We start from the raw sequence: 19,207 nt of genomic DNA on the forward strand, positions 1-19,207 counted from the left end.
GCATCTCCTTGTTTTTCACTCTCATGATGTTTTATTCTGGAATCTTCACTGAGAACCCTCAGTATTAAGATGTGTTTGACTGTAAAAGGGAACATCTCTGGATTTTAAGGCTGTGGGGAACTGCAGAACTTTCAGGTTTTTGGTAACTGATCCACTGTAGGGTGGCTGTGGTGAACCAGAGAATCAGAATAATCATGGAATCATGGAATGGCTTGGGTGGGAAGGGACTTTCAAGATCATCTCGTTTCATCCCCTGCCATGGGCAGGGACGCCTTCCACTACCCCAGGGTGCTCCAAGCCCCAATGTCCAACCTGGCCTTGGACACTTGCAGGGATGCAGGGGCAGCCACAGCTTCTCTGGGCACCCTGTGACAGGGCCTCACTCTCACAGTAGTTTGTCAGCTCTGAAATTCAGATCCCAGTTATATTTGACTCCCAAAAGGGATGTTCACAGCATTGTAATTAGAATTCTGGATAAGCCATATTGGACAACTTCCATGGAAAGTTGCTTTAAAAAGATTAAGGGATGACATTCTCACCCGTGGAAGTCCATGGGAGTTTTGCCAATTGCTTTACTCAAGCCAGGATTTCACTGAAATGCAGGAATACTTCCTGGATTATTAAGGTTGTGACATTTCCTGGCACAAACAAGGACTCATTAAATTATTCAGTAATTCTTGTGGCTTCTTAGGATTCCTGTCTGCTCCATCTTGGTTTTCTTCCCTTGTTCCCATCTAATTTTACCTTAATATTCCCATGTTTATCAGCATGTACCACAACTTTAACATTATTTAAGCACAGGTTTTTAAATTTAACTGGATGTAGAGGTAATTAGTGAGGCCATCTGTCTTGGGAGAGAAAGATCACACAAAGGCTTGTGTTCCTGAAAGCACAGTGTTTTTGGCAAACAAGAAATCCTATTAGACCCTTGGAAGATCTGCTCACTCATTTCACAAGTGTACATTTGAATGCAGTAGATGGAAGGCTCAGATGCATTTCCTGGGAGTCCAGGATACTCAGGAATTCTTTCCAAGTGTGTTTTACAGAACATATTAACCTTTGGAGAGCACTAGGAGCAAAGGGATGGATAAGGAACAACATGTGTTGTCACATACAGCTCAGTGGGAGGACACAGCCTTGGCTGCCACAAGCCCCTGGCTGTGAGATCCAAAGGGCAGGGAAAGCTGGGACTCCACACAATTCCCTGTTTGCCTCAGGAATCTATTTCTATCTCAGCTACAGGCACCTGTGCCTTGTTCCTGAGGGGAAGGGAGATGGAGACGCTGTTTTCAGTGTTTTGGGGAAGAAGTGGAGAAGAATTAGGTGCAGAATTTGGACTGAATCACTTCTGATTCCCACTTTATTTTCCAAGATGATCATTCAGAGCAAAGCCTTGGCCCCTCAGAGTGAAATCCTCCCCAGTTATTGACTGTCAGATCCCTGCTGCTCAGATCCCAGCTGGGAGCTGCACCCAAATAAATCCACTGAATTGAGTGGGAATATTTAAACACATCAACTTCCTTACCTCCACAGCTCTGTGGATGGATAGTTTGAAGAAGCAGGATCCTAAGTCACCTTTTCTGTGGGTCTGATGGCTTTTGCACAGCCTCAGCCTTTCCCAGCAGTAATGAGGGAACGCTGGAAAAACGGGATTGGACAATTCCCGCTCATGTCTGAGGGTCTCTCCAGACAGAACACAGCATTTTCTATGTGCTGTTTTCCAACAGGAGCCACGGTGTTGTCATTAACGATCTCCCAATCCTATATCCACCGGGACAGAGGAGTTGTAGAGCCCTAAAATTGAAGTTTGTGGGCGAGCCCCAGCCCATCCCAGCAGCTGCCACGAGATGGCAGCCAGATAAGAGCCTGCCAGCACTGCTGGAATCAATTCTCGTGCAAATTTTAAAAGTCATAAAAGACACTCTCTTTCCAGCGCCCCAGTTGCATTAATATTTTACTAATTGACATTTTTACAGTATCGTTCAAGCAATTCTTTAAAAATAGCACGGGTGCTCTTTACAGTAACACAGACGTCGATACCAGACGCAGATAAAACAGTTAAACGGAAGAAAGCAGAGCTGTAATTTAGTAACTCTTTAAGAATTTATGTTTTCTTCCCTTCTCAAGTTTATGTTTTAAAGCTGAAGCATTTTTATGGAAGCTGTAAAGAATTCCAGCATAATTGTGACTTTATTCACTTGAGATGTCTTCTCCATGAAGCACCGGCTCTGAAGCTGTGCATGCCAAAAGAGACTCTCCTGGAAGCACATATTTCCTTGGATAAACAGCCAGCAAGTCTTGCAGGATGTATTTCTAACTCATTTTTTTCCACTGGTGGGATTCTGGAGAGTCCTGATCTCTGTGCTCTGCTTAGCTTGACCTAAAACCAGTCTTAAATCTGTCTAAAATCTTAACTACTGCCTCTACCTTCTGCCTTTGAACTTTGAAAATCAAGTGTCAGTTCTAGGCTGCTCTGTTCCAGTTTATTTTCTGAACATAAATTCTGAAAATCCCTGAATTTCAGGTGAAAACTCCATGTGTTCTGCTAATTTTCCATGCAATCCTATCAGGATTTGACACCTCCAATCATAAATGCGTGCAATTAATACGTGCCTTTGTTGTAGATGCTCAGAACATGAGGATGGGCTCAATAATAGATGTTTGTTAATCTGTAGGATTGTATCGTTCTTTACTTAAACTTGACCTCTGCACAGGTCATCTCCTAAGAGCTCCTGATTTACTGGAGGAGTTGGTTCATCTGGTCAGACCCCTTGTCCAGGCTCTGTGTTTTCCCATTTCTGTAGCAGCACAAAGGGGATTTAAAGGCCATTTTTATGTTTCCATGGCAAAAGGGAATCCCCTGCTAGGATAAAGCTGGAAAATCTTGTGCCATCTGATCTTTCTTCCTTTCTCCCCATGTTAGGGATGTTCTGGGTCATGGCCAGGACAGGAAGGGACATGGCCACAATAACGTGTTCTCTGAGAGTCCTGAGCCAGGAAAACAATCCTTGGGGGTGATCCCAGCTGGCACCAAGAAGTGGCCATTTGGCTGCTCTAAGTTCCAACAGGGGTGGTTCAGCCGCAGGCTCAGGGATGAAAGGAGGTGGACAGGTGGCTTCCAGCCATGTTTGCCTCCCTCCTCCTCCTCCCCACACCTTATATTGGAAAATGCAAAATATACTATGATTTTACCTAAGTAGAACGTGAAGCTTAACGAGGTTTTGGAGCTCTCCTTTGTCACAGCAGGGGAGGGGATAGACACCTTCCTTCATGCCCCTGGGGATCCAAGCCCTTAATTTTGTAGGCAGCAGCATAAATTGGTCTGAGATGATGAAACCATGTCCAAAAACTATTTAATCCTCTCTGGAAGAAAACAGAAACTCCTTAAGCCAATATTTGGTCAATCTCATGATTTCCAGCACAAAAGTTGCTCTGCTAAAAGTGTTTTCTGTTCTTCCCTCTTCTCACAGTCCCTTCCTTGGGCAAGCTGGAGCCGTTCCCTGGAGCAGGGGATGCAGGAGTGCTCCTGTCCTTCCCAGAGCAGCTCCTGGGAATGTGCCAGCGGGCACTGGAGCCGGGCTGGCATGCTGGGGTTTTGTTTAGATGATGTGAAATGGATCACACGAGTAATTCATGGGTTTTTCTCTACATCTGAAATCAAAACAATGTCACTTGCACGTATTCTAATTGTAGTCACTGACAATGTGGGATTTGAGGAGTAACTCCTGCACAATGTACGTGCTACCCCACGCCTGGTAGGGTTTGTGTGAATCCCTGAGAGGGTGGAATGAACTTATCTACTGCTAATGGCTGCTTAGGTTTGCCAGGCTGCTTTTTTAATGTTTTATCTGCTGGTAAATCCTCAACTCATCCCCTGCATTTTGCCAGGACTCTGCTCTGGTACTCACTTCAGTTGCGGGGATGTCTTTGCTTAACCTTTTTTATGGTCGCCCTTCAGTCCAGCTTGCCTCCTGTGGCTCTGTTTGTGCTCAGCAAAGCTTCCAGGTGTGGTTTTTGAGGTCAGGTGTAATATCAGGGTCTGGGTTAAGAGCAAACAGTTCCGTTGGAGCCAGTGAACAGCCCTCAGATATCCAAGTTTTGGGTCCCTGGCTCTCTCATGTGGCCCTGCCACCTCTTTCTGAGGGCAAAGTTTTAACTGAGAGTGTAAAACCTAGCTCAGACAAGATCTAGGACATATTGACACAGATTTGTTGATAATATTTATCAAAATTAATGGAACACTCCCAAAATATGAATAGTTTATCATTATTATTTGGCTCGTTGAAAAGGTTAGCACATACTGGAAAAGTACAAATGGACAGCAAAGTTCTTCCTGTCTTGCAGAAGTGATGATAAACAATAAATTATTGAAGAAAATTAAGTATTATAATTGGGGAACAGTCCCCTATTACTAAGTAAAGCCAGCCATTAGCATCCAATTTGCATTTTAGACCATGCAGTAGGAAATATTTAAGTTGACAAATAGGATCTTTAATACAGCAACAGATACTTGGCAGTTAGATATTAACAACTGTTACTGGGGTGATTTATTCCCCATTATAAAGGGCATTACCATGTGCATATGATTCTGAAATTAACTCCAGTTTTCCAAGAGGCCTTGGCTGCCTGACCCCTTAATATCCTTATAATGACTCCATTTACCATTCCAGGGCTTAGGCAAGTTGTTCACTGGGAGATTTGTTTTAAGGGGTCCACTGTAGGGCAGATATTGGTGTGTAGGAACATTGCTCACTGGCACAGTAGGCACAGGGATTTTTTAAGTGGGAAAAACTCCTGGGAAAACCAAGCTCTGGTTATTGGGGTGGAGGAGCCTTGCAGAAACAATTCACAGTGCTTCCCTCAGCCTCATAAGTCCTGCCTGAGAAATTATTTCTGAAGTTACAGAAGAGTTCTGGTTGTTCCTGTTTGGAAGTGGTTTGTGGAATCATAGAATCCTGGAATGGTTTGGGTTGGAAGGGACCTTAAAGCCCATCCCGTTCCACCCCCTGCCATGGGCAGGGACACCTTCCTTATCCCAAGTGGCTCCAAGCCTTTTCCAACCTGGCCTTGGACAATTCCAGGGATCCAGGGGCAGCCACAGCTTCTCCGGGCACCCTGTGCCAGGGCCTCCCCACCCTCACAGGGAAGGATTCCTTCCTAAGATCTTCATGACTGCCAGCACTGCTCCAGCGCCAGGAAGCCAAAAGCAGGAACGCCAACACTTAGAACAATAAAGGCAGAGACGTTCCTTCAAAATTGATGAATTTTACTCTTCTTCTTTTCAGTTTATTTGAATGCCCCTCTTTGTTTTGATTAGGTGTGGGCAACAGACCTTGACCTTTGCTACAGTGACCAGCTGGCCCTGACTCAGCTCCTGTTGTACGTGACAGATGGAAATCTGGATTGTGGCTCCAGCCGCCTGCAAGGACCTCTTGGATCAAAGGAAAGCAGAAGCCAACGGATTCAGCGCGAGGGGACAAAACCTGTGAGCAGTGAAATGTTCCCAAATATAATCATTCATGTCACTACCAATGAGTTTATCTGTTCTAGAGGAGCTGAATCTGCTCTCTTCAGGTTTTAAACTGCTACTCTTGGATTTTACAAGGTTAATAAAGTCATGGGATAACAGCACAGTAGCAGTTAAAGTAAAACAGTTCCATCCCTGGAAGTGTCCAAGTCCAGGCTGGACAGTGCTTGGAGCTCCCTGGGATAGTGGAAGGTGTCCCTGCCCATGGCAGGGATGGGACTGGATGGGCTTTAAGGTCCCTTCCAACCCAAATGTTCTGTGATTCTATAAAATGGGAAGAAAGGTCTTTAGAAAAGTGAACGTAAGAAATGTATGTCTGTGTACATACACGTGGATAAAAAACAAAGGCTGTGTGCCACATTTTGACAGAAGATCCACAACTCCCTTTTTTTCCATATGTAGAGGAAGGAATGTATCACCATTCCAGAAGTGTCATGGAGCTGTAATTTAGAGGTTAACGAGCTCTTGATCCATTGTTCTCGTCAAGCAGCCACTTTTAGTTGGTGAGAAGTAAATTAGATCTGATTAGTCCCAGTAGTCCAAGTTTTAGAAATGAAAAGTAATCAAGTAGCAACTTTTTTTTTTTAATTAAACTTCTGTCAGAATTAACATGAATTGTCATTATATCCTTTATTTTTAATTCTTCCTGTATTTCTGAGATTTTTATCTCCTGAAGAGTTAACTACAAGACTGCAGTCACCCAGGAAAAGAGAAAAAGAAACAAACCAAGAGACAAATGTTTTTACAGCACATGATCTGTAATGAATGATTAAGTAAAACACTTTGTGTAAAATTATGATGTTAATAATGATTCTGTCCCTTTTAATTGATTAGATATTCTCCATGCTGGTAGGGTTGATTTTGATAAAATGGAGCAGCCCCGGAGTTTGTGTGAGGATTTTATTTTTAGAACTCCTTCTTTGAAAGAACAAATTTCCTAGATACTGCTGCTCCTGTAATTATGTACAAAACCAATCACTCATTATAGTTAGGATACATTATCTTCTAGACAGATGAGGCTAAATAAGCAACACATTAATAATTCATCCTGCAGTTCATTATGCATGTGTATGCATGCTTTGTAGCTGAAATAAGCACCTCATCAACCTGATGCCAACCCTTAAACAATAGTTCTGTGTTATTGCAGCCACATTCAAGTTTACGCTTGTTAAACTGCTGCTTGGATTATTTTATCAAGCATTCATTTATTTGTGGTCCCCTACTGCAGAGAACAGATTTTGGAAGCTCCTTTTTTAAGTTAATGACTTGAGCAATGGGTGTTATTAATTCTCAGAATATTATAAACATGATTAATTTTCAGGCAGAGATGTATTAGATAAGGATTTCAGCTATGTCAACTTAAATGAGTCAATGTCAAAACAAATATCATTTTAGGGAAAATACTGTAAATTTCATGCTTTGATGTGCAGTGTCCCTGCTCCCAGGGAACAGTCCAGCATTAAAACTAACATCAGGAAAGACCTGATTTAGGAGAACAGCTCTCCTCACTGCTCCTCAAAGCAACATCTCTGTTCTTCTGGCCTAAGCACTGCTAAGAGTTTAAACTTGATGCAGCACCGGCCTTTATCCAAGGGGGAGAGAGGGCAGGGTCAGATGGGATATTGGGAATAAATCCCTCCCTGTGAGGGTGGGGAGGCCCTGGCACAGGGTGCCCAGAGAAGCTGTGGCTGCCCCTGGATCCCTGAAAGTGTCCAAGGCCGGGTTGGATTCATAGTGACCTCACAGAGCTCAGTGTCCACTGAAGCTGTGAAAACACCAAAATGTGGTTCATAAAGAGCCATTCTGTAGATCTGATCTATAATACAGGGGTTTATGGAAATGTCTGTGTCCAGCAGACCCTCTGAGGAACAGGAATTTCTCCAAATGGACTCTTACTCCACACTTAACATGAGTTCACTGGCAAAACGCCATTTATAGAATCACAGATCCCCAAGATTATTTGGGTTGGAAGGAAGCTTAAAGCCCATCTCATCCCACCCCCTGCCATGGGCAGGGACACCTTCCACTGTCCCAGGGTGCTCCAAGCCCCGTCCAGCCTGGCCTTGGACACTTCCAGGGATCCAGGGGCAGCCACAGCTTCTCTGGGCAGCCTCTGCTAGCCCCTCCCCACCCTCCCAGGGAAATTCCTTCCCAATACCCTATCTATCCCTGCCCTCTGGCAGTGAGAAGCCATTCCCCCCATCCTGTTGTTCCATCCCTTTCGAAAAGTCAGTAATTTACCATGTAGATGTTGGGTTCTGATATAAACTGGTGTGAAAATGAGGAATCCTGTGTTTTTCTCTCCAGCCTGCCCCAAGCAGCCTGCGGTGTGCCGTGGCCAGCAGCCAGCTGAGGCATTCCAGCCTCTCAGAGATCTCCTACAACCTTCTCCTCCACACGTGTAAAGCTCGTGGGGTTGGATTTGACCTCCAGGTATGAAGGGGAAAGATGAGAAAATGTGCTATTCGCTCTGCAGAATTTTTGTTTGTAAATTCTAATATGGTAAAACCACTTAGAGCAATGTAAATCATAAATCATAGAATTGTTTGGGTTGGAAAACACTTTTAAGATCATTCAACCATAAACCCAACACCCCCATGTTCACCACTAAACCATGTCCTCAAATGCCACATCCACCTATTTTTCTTTCCAGTTATGTGTGTGTAAAACTTCTAGGGGTTAATCTACTTCTTGATAAAAATAAGTGTGTAAGGAGATAATTTTTAAGATGCTTTTGACCATCTCTTACTGCTTTGGTACCCAAATATTTGCTGTTGAATAGATTCTGCTGCATTTATTGTATTCTCTACAATAGGTTAGAGCAATAATCTATTTAAACTGAGCAATAATTCCTTACACACAATTCCAAACCAGCCCTTCTTACCTATGGGTGTGTACTTAGTGTAACAAACACGTTTATTACCATTACCAATATTTTAGGAATAAATAAAGCAGCTTTGTCCTTTTATTTAACAGGAAAAACAGGGAACAGTGTTTGTATTGTATGAAGACCAGAAGCGACACAGACTGGGAATGATGTAAGTGTGGGCTGTCCCTTCCCCAGGGTGACAAAGAGCTGGGAGCACTCTGGGTGTGCAGGGAGTGATAAAGGCCAGGGAGGGAATGAACAGCCTGAGCACCTGGCTGTCACCTCCTGCTCACAGAAGTGCACTGACTTCTTCCAAGATTGGCCTTTGGGAGGGTTTTAGGGAGGCTTTAAGCATTTCAGTAATAAAAGAAGGACAGGAATGTGCTGAGCCCAAAGGCTGGTGGCACTGCAGGCTCAGGACCTGCTGGAATTGGCTTCAGGAGAGCTGTATTCCCTGTCAGGAGCAATCTCTCACATGGATTAGCACAGGCTTACTCTTCTAGGCAACATTATTAAAAACCTGACTTCCAGGAGGCAAGGAGGGTGAAGTTTAATGCCTTTTTATATTGTTCTTCCCCAAGTTTCCTGCCAAAATAGGATGTAATAAGTGAGGAGCTGAAGTGTTCTGTTCTCAGCCTGTTCTGTATTCCTTTGATGCTGCAGCTATTTCATTAATGACCTGGATAACAAAACAGCTTCTTCAAGTGCTGGATGTGCCTGCAAGTGTTCTGGAGGGCAGGAATAGAATTCAAAATGATCTCCACAAATTGAAGAAACAATATGAGAAATAGAATTAGATTTGGTTGGAATCAGATGTAAGAAATTACATTTAGAGAGCAGTAATGAATATGAGGAACAAGGAGGTTTTGGGAACAGGATCTGTGAGTCAAACTGCCTGCAAGCCATGATGTCATGATCCTATGGAAAAAGGTAAACAGTGTATCCTGGGAGACACTGGAAGAAATCCTGCTGTTCTATGAGAGGGAGGCAATGAAAATGTTGAGAGTTCTGGAGAGCATGACTGACATGGAAAGACTAAAGAGGAGAGGGAGGGCAAAAACGGGATCTGTTAATGATCTCCCAGCACTGAAAAAGCCTCTGCAGGAAGGAGAAATCCGATTTCCACGTTTTTGGTAGTAGGACAAGAAGAAAATAACCTAACTTGCCGCAAAGAGGATTCCTGTTCTCTACCATCACATTTTCAGTGCAATTTCATAATTAATTAATTGGGAAATATTTTCAAGATTGTAACAGTTGGAGCTTATAAAATAACTGAAATACCTGAAACATCTATGAGAATTATCCATTTTATTACATCAGAGATCTGTGGTCGATTCCAGTAAATGAGAGACATTATTCCTCAGTGTAATTCCCTGTTCCATAAGGGATGGGAGAGTCTGTATGGACCACTGGGAAACCAAAGCCTCAAAAGCTGTAACAATCTAAGGAATGTTGACACTGCTGAAATTTCTTTCCCAAATTTTGGGCTGAAGCAACAGTTTTTGCCAACTAATGTGGGTGATTCGAGGGCTCTGCTGCTGCAGTCCTACCTCAGCAGTAACCTTTTACTTGGAGTAGCTGAAACCTCTCTGCTTACTTCCGCTAAGTTGATTAATAAAAATTATTTATTACACAAATCCTTTCTGTTGACAAGTTAAAATGGAGCCTCATCTTTCATATCTCCCTGAAGATTTTCACCTTGTGAGATTGAAAATCCTCATTAAATTCCATCACCAGGCAGGCACAAATGAGAGGGCGATTGTTTTTAAGCATGTGAAGGGAATCATTGGTAAACTCATTTGTTTGGATATCATTAACAGAACAATCGGAGAGGATCTCCAGGGGGTCCTCCTGACCTTTGCTCGCAATCTCTTCATCATCCATCAAGAAATATCAGCACCTAATATGCAAGGCGAGACCAATTTTAAGGTGAGGTGTTAATTAACTAACGATCCTGGTTAATTTCTGTACAAGGCCTGCAAATACCTCATGCTGGATCATAAACAAGTGCTAAACCATTCCTTTTTTATCACTGGCTGTGTGTGGTTTACAGTGTCTGGGTCAGTGTAGTCGGTCTCCCACGGAACCCGTTAGTTAAATTTAAGTTTGAAACTTTTTCTTTGAAAAGAGACATCCTTGAGCGTGAAATTATTTGTAATCTAATGCTCCTGAGTGTCCTTTGGAAGAGCAAAGGAGCTGTTGGCACTGCCTCACACAGTTCTGTCACAATTGCCTGCTTTATTTTAAAGGGACACCATCAAGGTAAGAATCTTAAATTAGAAACAAATTTCTCAGTTAATAATAGCTGCTTAGATTATTAACACTGATTTCTTTTAAGCAGGCAGCCACTGAGTACTTAATCCATTCGTTCCCATCCCTCACCCCGCCATCTATTTCCCAAGTGGATTTGTTCCCAATTTTCTCTGCTCTTTGAATGTCCCCATCTGTGGATGCTCTGGGGTGGAGAGGGGGAGGCAGGACAAAGCACAGGGGCTGCTCACTCTGGGGAGGTTCCCCCACCTTTCCTCCAGAGCTCCTCTGTGATGACCCCACTGCCAAAGGAGCCAGGAAAGCAATAATGAATCCAACCCCGTGCCCTGGAACAAGCACTCCTTACAAAGCTGCTTTTTGATTCCAGAGAATTGCTCAGCCTCCCACAGGGACTTCCTTTGCTGAGCTACATCACCTTTAACTTTATAAAAACTTTCCAAGATCCTGTCTCTAAGTGTTTTGTGAAAGGTGAAGGGGAACACTGTGTTAGATTTGTATCTTAAGTCATGTCACATAATTTATAGCAGATTCTTTCCACTCTGAGTAGATTTTCCCCTGACAAGTAGAGTGTGAAATGACAGATTTTGGGGAAGACATAATTAAATTTCAACATGTTACGGAACAAACAACAAAAAAAATCCCCATTTTTTTCAGTATGAGGGAATGAAAAGCAACAACTGAAGAAAAATATAAAAGAGAACTTTTCTTCATTGCGAGTTAACATATGTGAAATAAAACACCTGTTAGTTAATTAGGAGTACAAATTGTATTTTTATTTACCTGAGATTTGTACATATTTACTAATAATTCCCCCAAGTGTCCCCAAAGTAAAAGTAAATTTAATTGGTGCATCCTGTCCCATGTAACCCTGTTACCTGTTCAAGGCAGGCACTGCCAGCTGTGCACCCTGGCTGCTGGATTCCATTATAATGCCCATTAAATAACTTGTATTCCTTGAATCTGTTACAGATGGCAATTCGAGATATTGAAGCAATTCTAGGAGTTGCAGCAGAAAACAAACTGAAATTGGAAGAAGAGCAACCTTGGGAAACAGATGCTCTGAAAGAATAGTTAACAGAAATTGTTTAAGTGCCTCATTCCTTATGCTTCTGGAAATGCTTCCTCATCTGTAAGAACAGGTTTGGTTTTCCTTCTGAGTTGGTGTGTGAAGTAACATTAACTGAGACAGAACATCTCTGTGATTCCTGAGTGTGGCATTTGGAACATCCCATCTTTCTTGTTGAAAAGCACAGGATCATCCTGATGCTCTTCATGTCCCTGTTGCTATTCCTGAAGTTCAGCATCTGGGTTAAAAATCTTATTAATGGGGTCATGCTGCCTTTATCACTGACTCAGAGCAGGAGATCAGATCTACTGAAAAGAGCCCTGAGAGCCCAAATTCCCTTTCCAACAGGCTGTGTTCTGAAATACAGGCTTCTGGCAGGAAAGGAGGTCCAGTGTTAGACCTGCTGAAGGGAGTCCAGAGGCCACCAGAATGATCAGAGAGATGGAGCCACTCTGCTGTGAGGAAAGGCTGGGAGAGTTGGGATTGGTCAGCCTGGAGAAGAGAAGCTTTGGGGTGACCTCATTGTGGCCTTCCAGTACCATAAGGGGCCTAGAGGAAAGATGGAGAGAGACTACTCAGAAAAATCTGGAGTGACAGGACAGGGGGGAATGGCTTCAAACTGAAGGAGATTAGGAATAGTTTAGATATTGGGAAAAAATCCTTCCCTGTGAGGGTGGGGAGCCCTGGCACAGGGTGCCCAGAGAAGCTGTGGCTGTCCCTGGATGTGTCCAAGGCCAGGCTGGATGGGGCTTGGAGCCACCTGGGATAGGGAAGGTGTCCCTGCCCATAGCAGGGGGTGGAATGGGATGGGCCTTAAGGTCCCTTCCAACCCAAAATATCCCATGGTTCTCCTGCCTATAAATGCCATCTTAATTTAAACACCATTTTATCAGTAATCCCAGCAATCCATGTTCCTCTGCAGTACTGTCTCTATTGTTATGCTGCTTTTTCTATTATCTAAAGACTTTTGCAGCAGTTCTTTTGTGGTCATTTTCAAATTATCAGAAAGAAAATTAGTGGCACTAATTCATCAAAAGAATTCTACTTGCACTGTGATTCCCAGAATTCCATGACTTTTGCAGGTCTGTCCATCTTTATTTTGGATACTGGTGACACTTTTGGTCACAATTGTTAAAGGACAACATTATATTTGTAAAATTACCTTTATCCATCAAATCTTTAATATCCCAACAGACAACACATTCTACATTTTACTATGGAAGAGCAGATCTCAGTGAATGGAGACTATCATCCTAGGAATGGCAAGTATCCTTGGGATTACGTCCCAAAAATTAAGGCAAAGGCAGTTTTAACACAAATACTAAATGAGACTAAGCAGTTGCACAAGATCAGCACCCAGTTTTTCCAATGCCAAATCTTTGATCCCTCAGCATCAGACATTATTTTTTGTGGAGCCTTTTTCTCTTCTACTTTGGCCACAGAATTAATTAATTGCAGATGAGAACATTTGCATAAATGCTGATTCCTGCTTCAAATAAAAATCCAAAGGAGCATTTTTAATTCCTGTTTTATTGCTGTTTTACATTGATATTGTGTTGGATTTGAATATCCCAGAGCCCATGTAGATTTTCCCAAGGTGGAATTTAGCCAATGGCTGCACTCGAGCTGGTTTCCAAAGGGTTAAGGAAAAGGAAGCCTTGATCCAAGCCAGAACAACATAAGGTCTGAGAGGCTCATTAGTTCACTGGCACTTAATAGACTGCGGTGTCCTAGGAGGAAATGAAACCTGCACTTCCTTATGGCTTTGTTCTACTCTGACAAAAGAAAACTGTACCTGTTTTTGCAGGAAACAAGTGACCTGAAAGTTCCCATGGTGAGAGAGATTTCTCAGCGTGTGTGAAGTGTGAAATGTATTTTGAGGGGGGAAAAAAAGTTTTTAATTACTACTAACACTTCTGAGCCTTGAGCTGATGGAAGGATTGAAACTGCTTTGCAGTCTCTCACATTCCGCTCCCATGCTGCTGGTGCCAAAAATGTAGGGCTTTTAGCAATGCTGCAGATTAGAAATGAAATTATAATATTGTTAAAAAGTCAGGAATATCATTCTGTTCACACTACTGGATTATTTATTCCCACTCATTAAAGGAGTAATAGAGTTGTTGAACTGCAGCTAGAATTTCAGAGCAGGAGCTGGATGGGAAGAAAACAGAACAAGTGTGAAGCAAAAGATTAAAGGTGACCCAGGTGTGGCTTCTCATCAGAAACTGCCCCAAAAACTGCCAGACTTGGACAAAAGCTGGAGCTGGTTCCTCAGCTGCAGGGTGTGGTGGAATGCTCATGGAAGGAGGTGAGGGACAGCAGATTTGGCATCAACTGCAAAGGATGCAGACAATTAAAATAAAGGATTTGTGCTCCCCAGGAGTCAGAGCTGGAAATGGAGATGTTTGTTTAACTGGCATTACTTTGTGGATTTTGTTTCAGCAAGAATTTAGCGTAGCACAGAGTACTTCAGGTCATTCTCCTGAAAGAGCTACCTGGAGCTGATGATACTGGAAACTGGGTTTCCTGGTTTAGGTAGTTGGGTTTAAAGCCCTGGATAAAAGAAAAAAAAAAAGCTTTTAGCCCACATTTCCATATTTAGAATGACAACTCTGAGCACAGAGCAAAAAAAAAAAGTAGCTCATCAATACAACCACTTCCTGATGTCTCCTGAAATGAAATAGTCGCCCTCCCTGTTTCCTGGAAGATCTCCAGTACCTCAAGTTCAGGAAAATTTACCACCTTCCCTCTAGGTTAAGGTAACAAGTCCCTGGATTTCTAAGGCTGTCCTTAACATTTCACAGTGATTACTTACTATCAAATCCATCTAACAATGGGATACTGTAGATCTGAGGCATTGCACAGATCCTCTGTATTTCATTTTAGACTGTAGATTTTGTTATATTGATGAAAAACAAAAGATTAGGAACTACAGTCATTGACAACCTTCATTAATGTAGTTAATGAAATACAACAGCAGAGTATCACTCTTAAGGTTCAATACTTTATTTCAACCCTTCACCACAGTACCAGATTCCAGCTTTTCTATCCTCAGCCACTGTTACCACTAATAAAGAAAGATATTAAAGCTAAACTATATGCTCTATTATTTATAGGGAGGTGAACTTGAAGGGGAAATTTGTTGCTGGTGATGATTAATAATTACTTGTTCAACACACACGTAGTACAGTAAATAAACAGGGCACATTGTTGGGTAGTAATTGATTAATTAGCACGTTCATACTGGACAGCTCAATGGTTTAAGATTGCTGAGTTTGAGATATTGCTTGCAATTATTGAAAGGAAAAATCTGTTTCCATTTCTCACTTTTCTGTACGGTCTTTTTTCCCCCTCTCAGATAGAATGTTTAATTGTTCAAAACCTTAGCTTTTCCTTAGAAAATGGAATATAGGCTGTGATTTTAAAATATTTCTCTTGAAAGGGTCTGACACTTGAAAGGATGATTTTTAGGGAATTCTCCCACGTAAACCCAATGCAGCCGGATACACTTTCTCCTGAGTGCAGGTTGATGCTGCAGGTACTGCTGTCAGCACATCAGTGTCAACAAAACCTTTCTAAGAATGTGATTGCCTGACTTTTTTTGTGATACACCCACTCATCCCTCGCTCCGTGCAGGTCTCAGGGTGACCCATCCCCTCAGCACGGACAGCTCTGGCATGGCCTTGGCACATCGGTCACAGAATCACTGAGGTTGGAAAAGCCCTCCAAGGTCATCGAGTCCAAGCTCTGCCCGATGCCCACCTTGTCACCAGCCCAGAGCACTGAGTGCCACGTCTAGGAATTCCTTGGACACCTCCAGGGACGGGGACTGCAGACCTCCCTGGGCAGCCCCTTCCAATGTCTAATCAGCCTTTTTGGGAAGAAATTCCCGCCGATGTCCAACCTGGCCCTCCCCTGGCACAGCCTGAGGCCGTTCCCTCTCCTCCTGTCCCTGTTCCCTGGGAGCAGAGCCCGAACCCCCCGGCTGCCCCCTCCTGTCAGGGAGTTGTGCAGAGCCAGAAGGTTCCCCTGAGCCTCCTTTTCTCCAGGCTGAGCCCCCCTCCCAGCTCCCTCCTCGGGCTCCAGACCCTTCCCCAGCTCCGTTCCCTTCCCTGGACACGCTCCAGCCCCTCAATGTCCTCGGCGAACCGTGGGGCCCAGCCCCGGGGCCACTGTCCCGCTCCGTTCCGCGGGCCATTCCCGTTCCACTCCCGGGCCGTTGACCCGCTCTGTTCCCACCCCCCGGGCGGCGCAGGCGCGGTGCGGGCGCAGGCGCGGTGCCCCGCGGGATGCGGGCGCTGCTGCGGCGGCTGCACGGGGCGGCCGTGGCGCTGCTGCTGTGGCGGGGCCCGGCCCCGGCCCGTCCCGCCGCCTCCGAGGTGCTGAGCCAGCACCTGCGGCAGCGCCGCCTGCCCCACTGGACCTCGTTCTGCGTCAAGTACAGTGCGGTGCGCAACGACCAGTTCGGCCTCTCGCACTTCAACTGGCCCGTGGACGGCGCCAACTACCTGGTGCTGCGCACCGGCTGCTTCCCCTTCATCAAGTACCACTGCTCCCGCGCCGCGCCGCAGGACCTGGCGCTGCAGAACGCCGCCTTCACCGCCCTCAAGGTGCTCAACGCCGGTGAGTCCGGCCCGGGACGGCTCCGTGAGGGGCGGGCGGGGCCGGGGGGGCAGCGAGCGCCGGAGGCGGCGGCCTGAGGGGCAGCGCCGGTGGGGCCGGGACGGCAGCTCGGACCGGGCAGCTCCGCTCCGCGCCCTCTCCGTCTCCTTCTCTTTCCCCTTCTTCCTCTCTCCCTCTCTCCTTCCTCTTATCTCTCTCCTCCTTCTGTCTTTCCCTGTCGCCCTCTTCTTCCTTCTCGCTTTTCTCCTCTCTCTCCCCTTCTCTCCTTCTTTCTCTCTCCTCCCTCTCTCTCTCCTCCGCCCCGTCCCCTCTCCTTCTCCGGCTCGGGCCAGGAATTCCCGAGCTGTAACCCCAGGGAAGGGGTAGAGCCGTAAATCGACCCTCGCGGGGGGGCTTGACCGAGTTCGTGTTTCTCTGACCACTTGTGACAGCGACAAATCAAACGCTTGGTATTTAAGCGGCTCACGCCTTTGCTAGGGAGCATTTTCCAGCTGGAAATCCGAATGCTGTGGATGAACTTTTGTCCTCTAAGCAATTCTGAAGCGAAACTCTGTTTCAGGCAGTGTCTGATGAAGGAATGGTCAGACCGCTTTGATCCTAATGTGCTGCTGGAATATAAATCCTTATAATAAAAACGCTTTACCAGTACCTTATTAATATAAAAGTAGAGATAGTTAAGTTTTGAAAGATATTATTTCAAAACTTTGGCTGCAGATTCAATGCTTATTTGAATGCCGGCAGCGACAGTGGCATAACATTTCATACCTTCTTTGTTTTCATATTTAATTTTTTTAAATCTCCTTTTCTTCATAAGTCTTCGTAGACTTTTATTCAAAACATGGCTGCTAGTCTTAATTTTCTGATCTTTCCAGACTGACATAGTGAGAAAATATAATCACAAAGACTGATTTCTTCACGGCACGTTTAAATCTGATTTTCTTTTTCTCCCCACCCAGTCACGCTTTTCTCTTTCTCAGAACTACCCTTCATGTTTCATATTTAAAAGATGGGAAAACATGATTAAAAAGTCAATTCACTTCTTTCAGAATCCTGCTTAAGCACTTGGATAGCTTCAAAGCACGTTAAAATTGGTGTTTCTGAATTCAGGGCCTAAATTCATTTCTGGTTTTCCCTCTATAATAAATAGAATATTGTCTGTAATAAATGGATAAATTGACAGTGCTAAGAAATGTCACTTTATATATATATATATATACACCTTTTGCGCATTGCAGTTCTGTTGGAGTTGGTAGTCTTGACTGCTGATCTGATTTTCCCCAGAGCAGCTTCATGTTGATCTATGGATTCACTGCCTATTTTGTTTCTTATTTCTGCTCTGACATAGACTCCAATAACTAAGTGGATGTGCAGGGAGTTTGGGTTTAGTATTTGGAGATAGATATATATATATATATATATATATTTAATCCGTAGAAATCCTGTGTACATGGCAATGTTTCACTTCTTTCATGTTGTTATCCTCCTGTTTTCTTTTTGTACTAATTCCTGCATATTGCTGCTTCCTGCCTCATGTCACAGGAAAGGTGGTAAGCACTGACAGCTGCATTTAAATAAAGACAAAATACTTGTAAGGCAGCTTTTACAGGAGTGCTTTCCCCTCTCATTTCATTCTGGAGTCATCATTCCTCACTATTAATTTGCAGTTTGGATTTCCCTGGCTTGCTCTGTGTGTGTAACGTGCTTTTATCTTTCCTTAGGCATCCCAACTTTACTGTATGGAATTGGCTCCTGGTTCTTTGCCCGTGTCACAGAGACTGTTCACACGAGCCATGGCCCAGTCACTATTTATTTTCTAAATAAAGAAGATGAAGGAGCCATGTACTGAACTCAGGCCCTCGAGTACCTGTCCTCTGGTGGGTTCTGTGTCACAGCTGCTACAAATATCTGCTGCCTTTGACTAAAAACAACTAAAAAGTCTTGGTTTTTACAGTGTGTTCTCATATTCAGTGTGCTGTTTCAGGAAGCTTCATGGACTTTTTGGTCATGAGAGATTTATTTTTGCAGAGATCTGTAAAGTTGAGGAATGAGCAGCTTTGGGAGAAGAATTTCTGAGGGTATATCTGGAAGTCAGTGGCTGGTGCTGCTGGACAAACTTGTGGTAATTTAAAGAGATACATTTATCAACGTAGAGGACTGAATTGTAGCCTGTGGGCAAGGAAACTGAATGCACTGACATTTTCAGAATGTCTCTGAAAAGATAAAGCTGCTCAGGTTTAGAGCCTGTCCAGATGTTTCATAATGCATTGATTGTCACAGTTGTAACTGTGTCTGAGTGAATCCATGGCACTGACTGTTCACAATCACCTGGAAGAGCCTTTGGGAAAAAAACCCACCCTAAGAAGTGCAAAATGGCTGTATCACATTTCTTTAAATTATATTTAAATAAAATATCCAAAATACACTTGATGCTTGTATCTTTTGCAATTCTTGAGCTCCAGATGTGTGTTACTATTTTTCTTTTGGTGGCTTTATAGGTAAGTACAAAACCTAAGTGATGTAGAAGATTTAGTCCCCTGTGCTAATTCACAAATTGCTGGTATTTTTAATTAATGAGGAGAATGAGAAGAATACTACAAGGGTATCTCATTTTTTTGATGCAAAATAACTGATTTCTCCAGCTGTAACCGAGCACAGCTTTTAGGCACAAACAATGACAAAATTACTTCACTGGGAAACCTGGGCAAAGCCAAAGCTTTTGGGGAACTATTTGTATGGTGGAAATATGGAATTAATGGAAACAGGAAGACCTGTACAGGATCTGTTGCTGGTGCTTGGATTTAGTGCCAGCAATTAATGCTGTCAGTTCCAGATCTCACATCTGGTGATGGAA

General features: G+C 43.8%; 2 protein-coding genes across 8 annotated transcripts in view; both read left to right on the top strand.

Annotated features, from left to right (window-relative positions):
• IQCH (IQ motif containing H) overlaps positions 1-11,860 on the top strand; it is a 50,294-nt gene extending 38,434 nt beyond the window's left edge. For all 7 annotated transcript variants that reach the window (XM_042039478.1, XM_042039474.1, XM_042039479.1 and 4 more), the window contains 5 exons: positions 5,318-5,485; positions 7,835-7,960; positions 8,504-8,565; positions 10,217-10,325; positions 11,637-11,860. In XM_042039478.1, coding sequence (XP_041895412.1) covers positions 5,318-5,485; positions 7,835-7,960; positions 8,504-8,565; positions 10,217-10,325; positions 11,637-11,738 — 567 coding nt within the window. In that variant the 3' untranslated portion in view covers positions 11,739-11,860. The remainder of the gene's footprint in view (positions 1-5,317; positions 5,486-7,834; positions 7,961-8,503; positions 8,566-10,216; positions 10,326-11,636) is intronic.
• Positions 11,861-16,013: 4,153 nt separating this feature from the next.
• Positions 16,014-18,778, top strand: CUNH15orf61 (chromosome unknown C15orf61 homolog). Its single transcript, XM_042039551.1, has 2 exons — positions 16,014-16,356; positions 18,075-18,778. The coding sequence occupies exons 1-2, from the start codon at positions 16,023-16,025 to the stop codon at positions 18,200-18,202; spliced, it is 462 nt and encodes a 153-aa protein (XP_041895485.1). The 5' UTR covers positions 16,014-16,022; the 3' UTR covers positions 18,203-18,778.
• The last annotated feature ends 429 nt before the right edge of the window (positions 18,779-19,207 follow it).

Source organism: Corvus kubaryi, unplaced genomic scaffold, assembly GCF_017639235.1.
Source record: "Corvus kubaryi isolate FWS band 111438036 unplaced genomic scaffold, C.kubaryi_AGA036_p1.0 37394, whole genome shotgun sequence".
Taxonomy (NCBI): domain Eukaryota; kingdom Metazoa; phylum Chordata; class Aves; order Passeriformes; family Corvidae; genus Corvus; species Corvus kubaryi.

Excerpts from the sequence above, each read along its gene's own strand:
- CUNH15orf61 (XM_042039551.1), top strand. The coding sequence starts at position 16,023 with ATGCGGGCGCTGCTGCGGCGGCTGCACGGGGCGGCCGTGGCGCTGCTG. Across the intron at positions 16,357-18,074 it reads CCTCAAGGTGCTCAACGCCG|GCATCCCAACTTTACTGTAT; the intron begins GTGAGTCCGGCC and ends ATCTTTCCTTAG.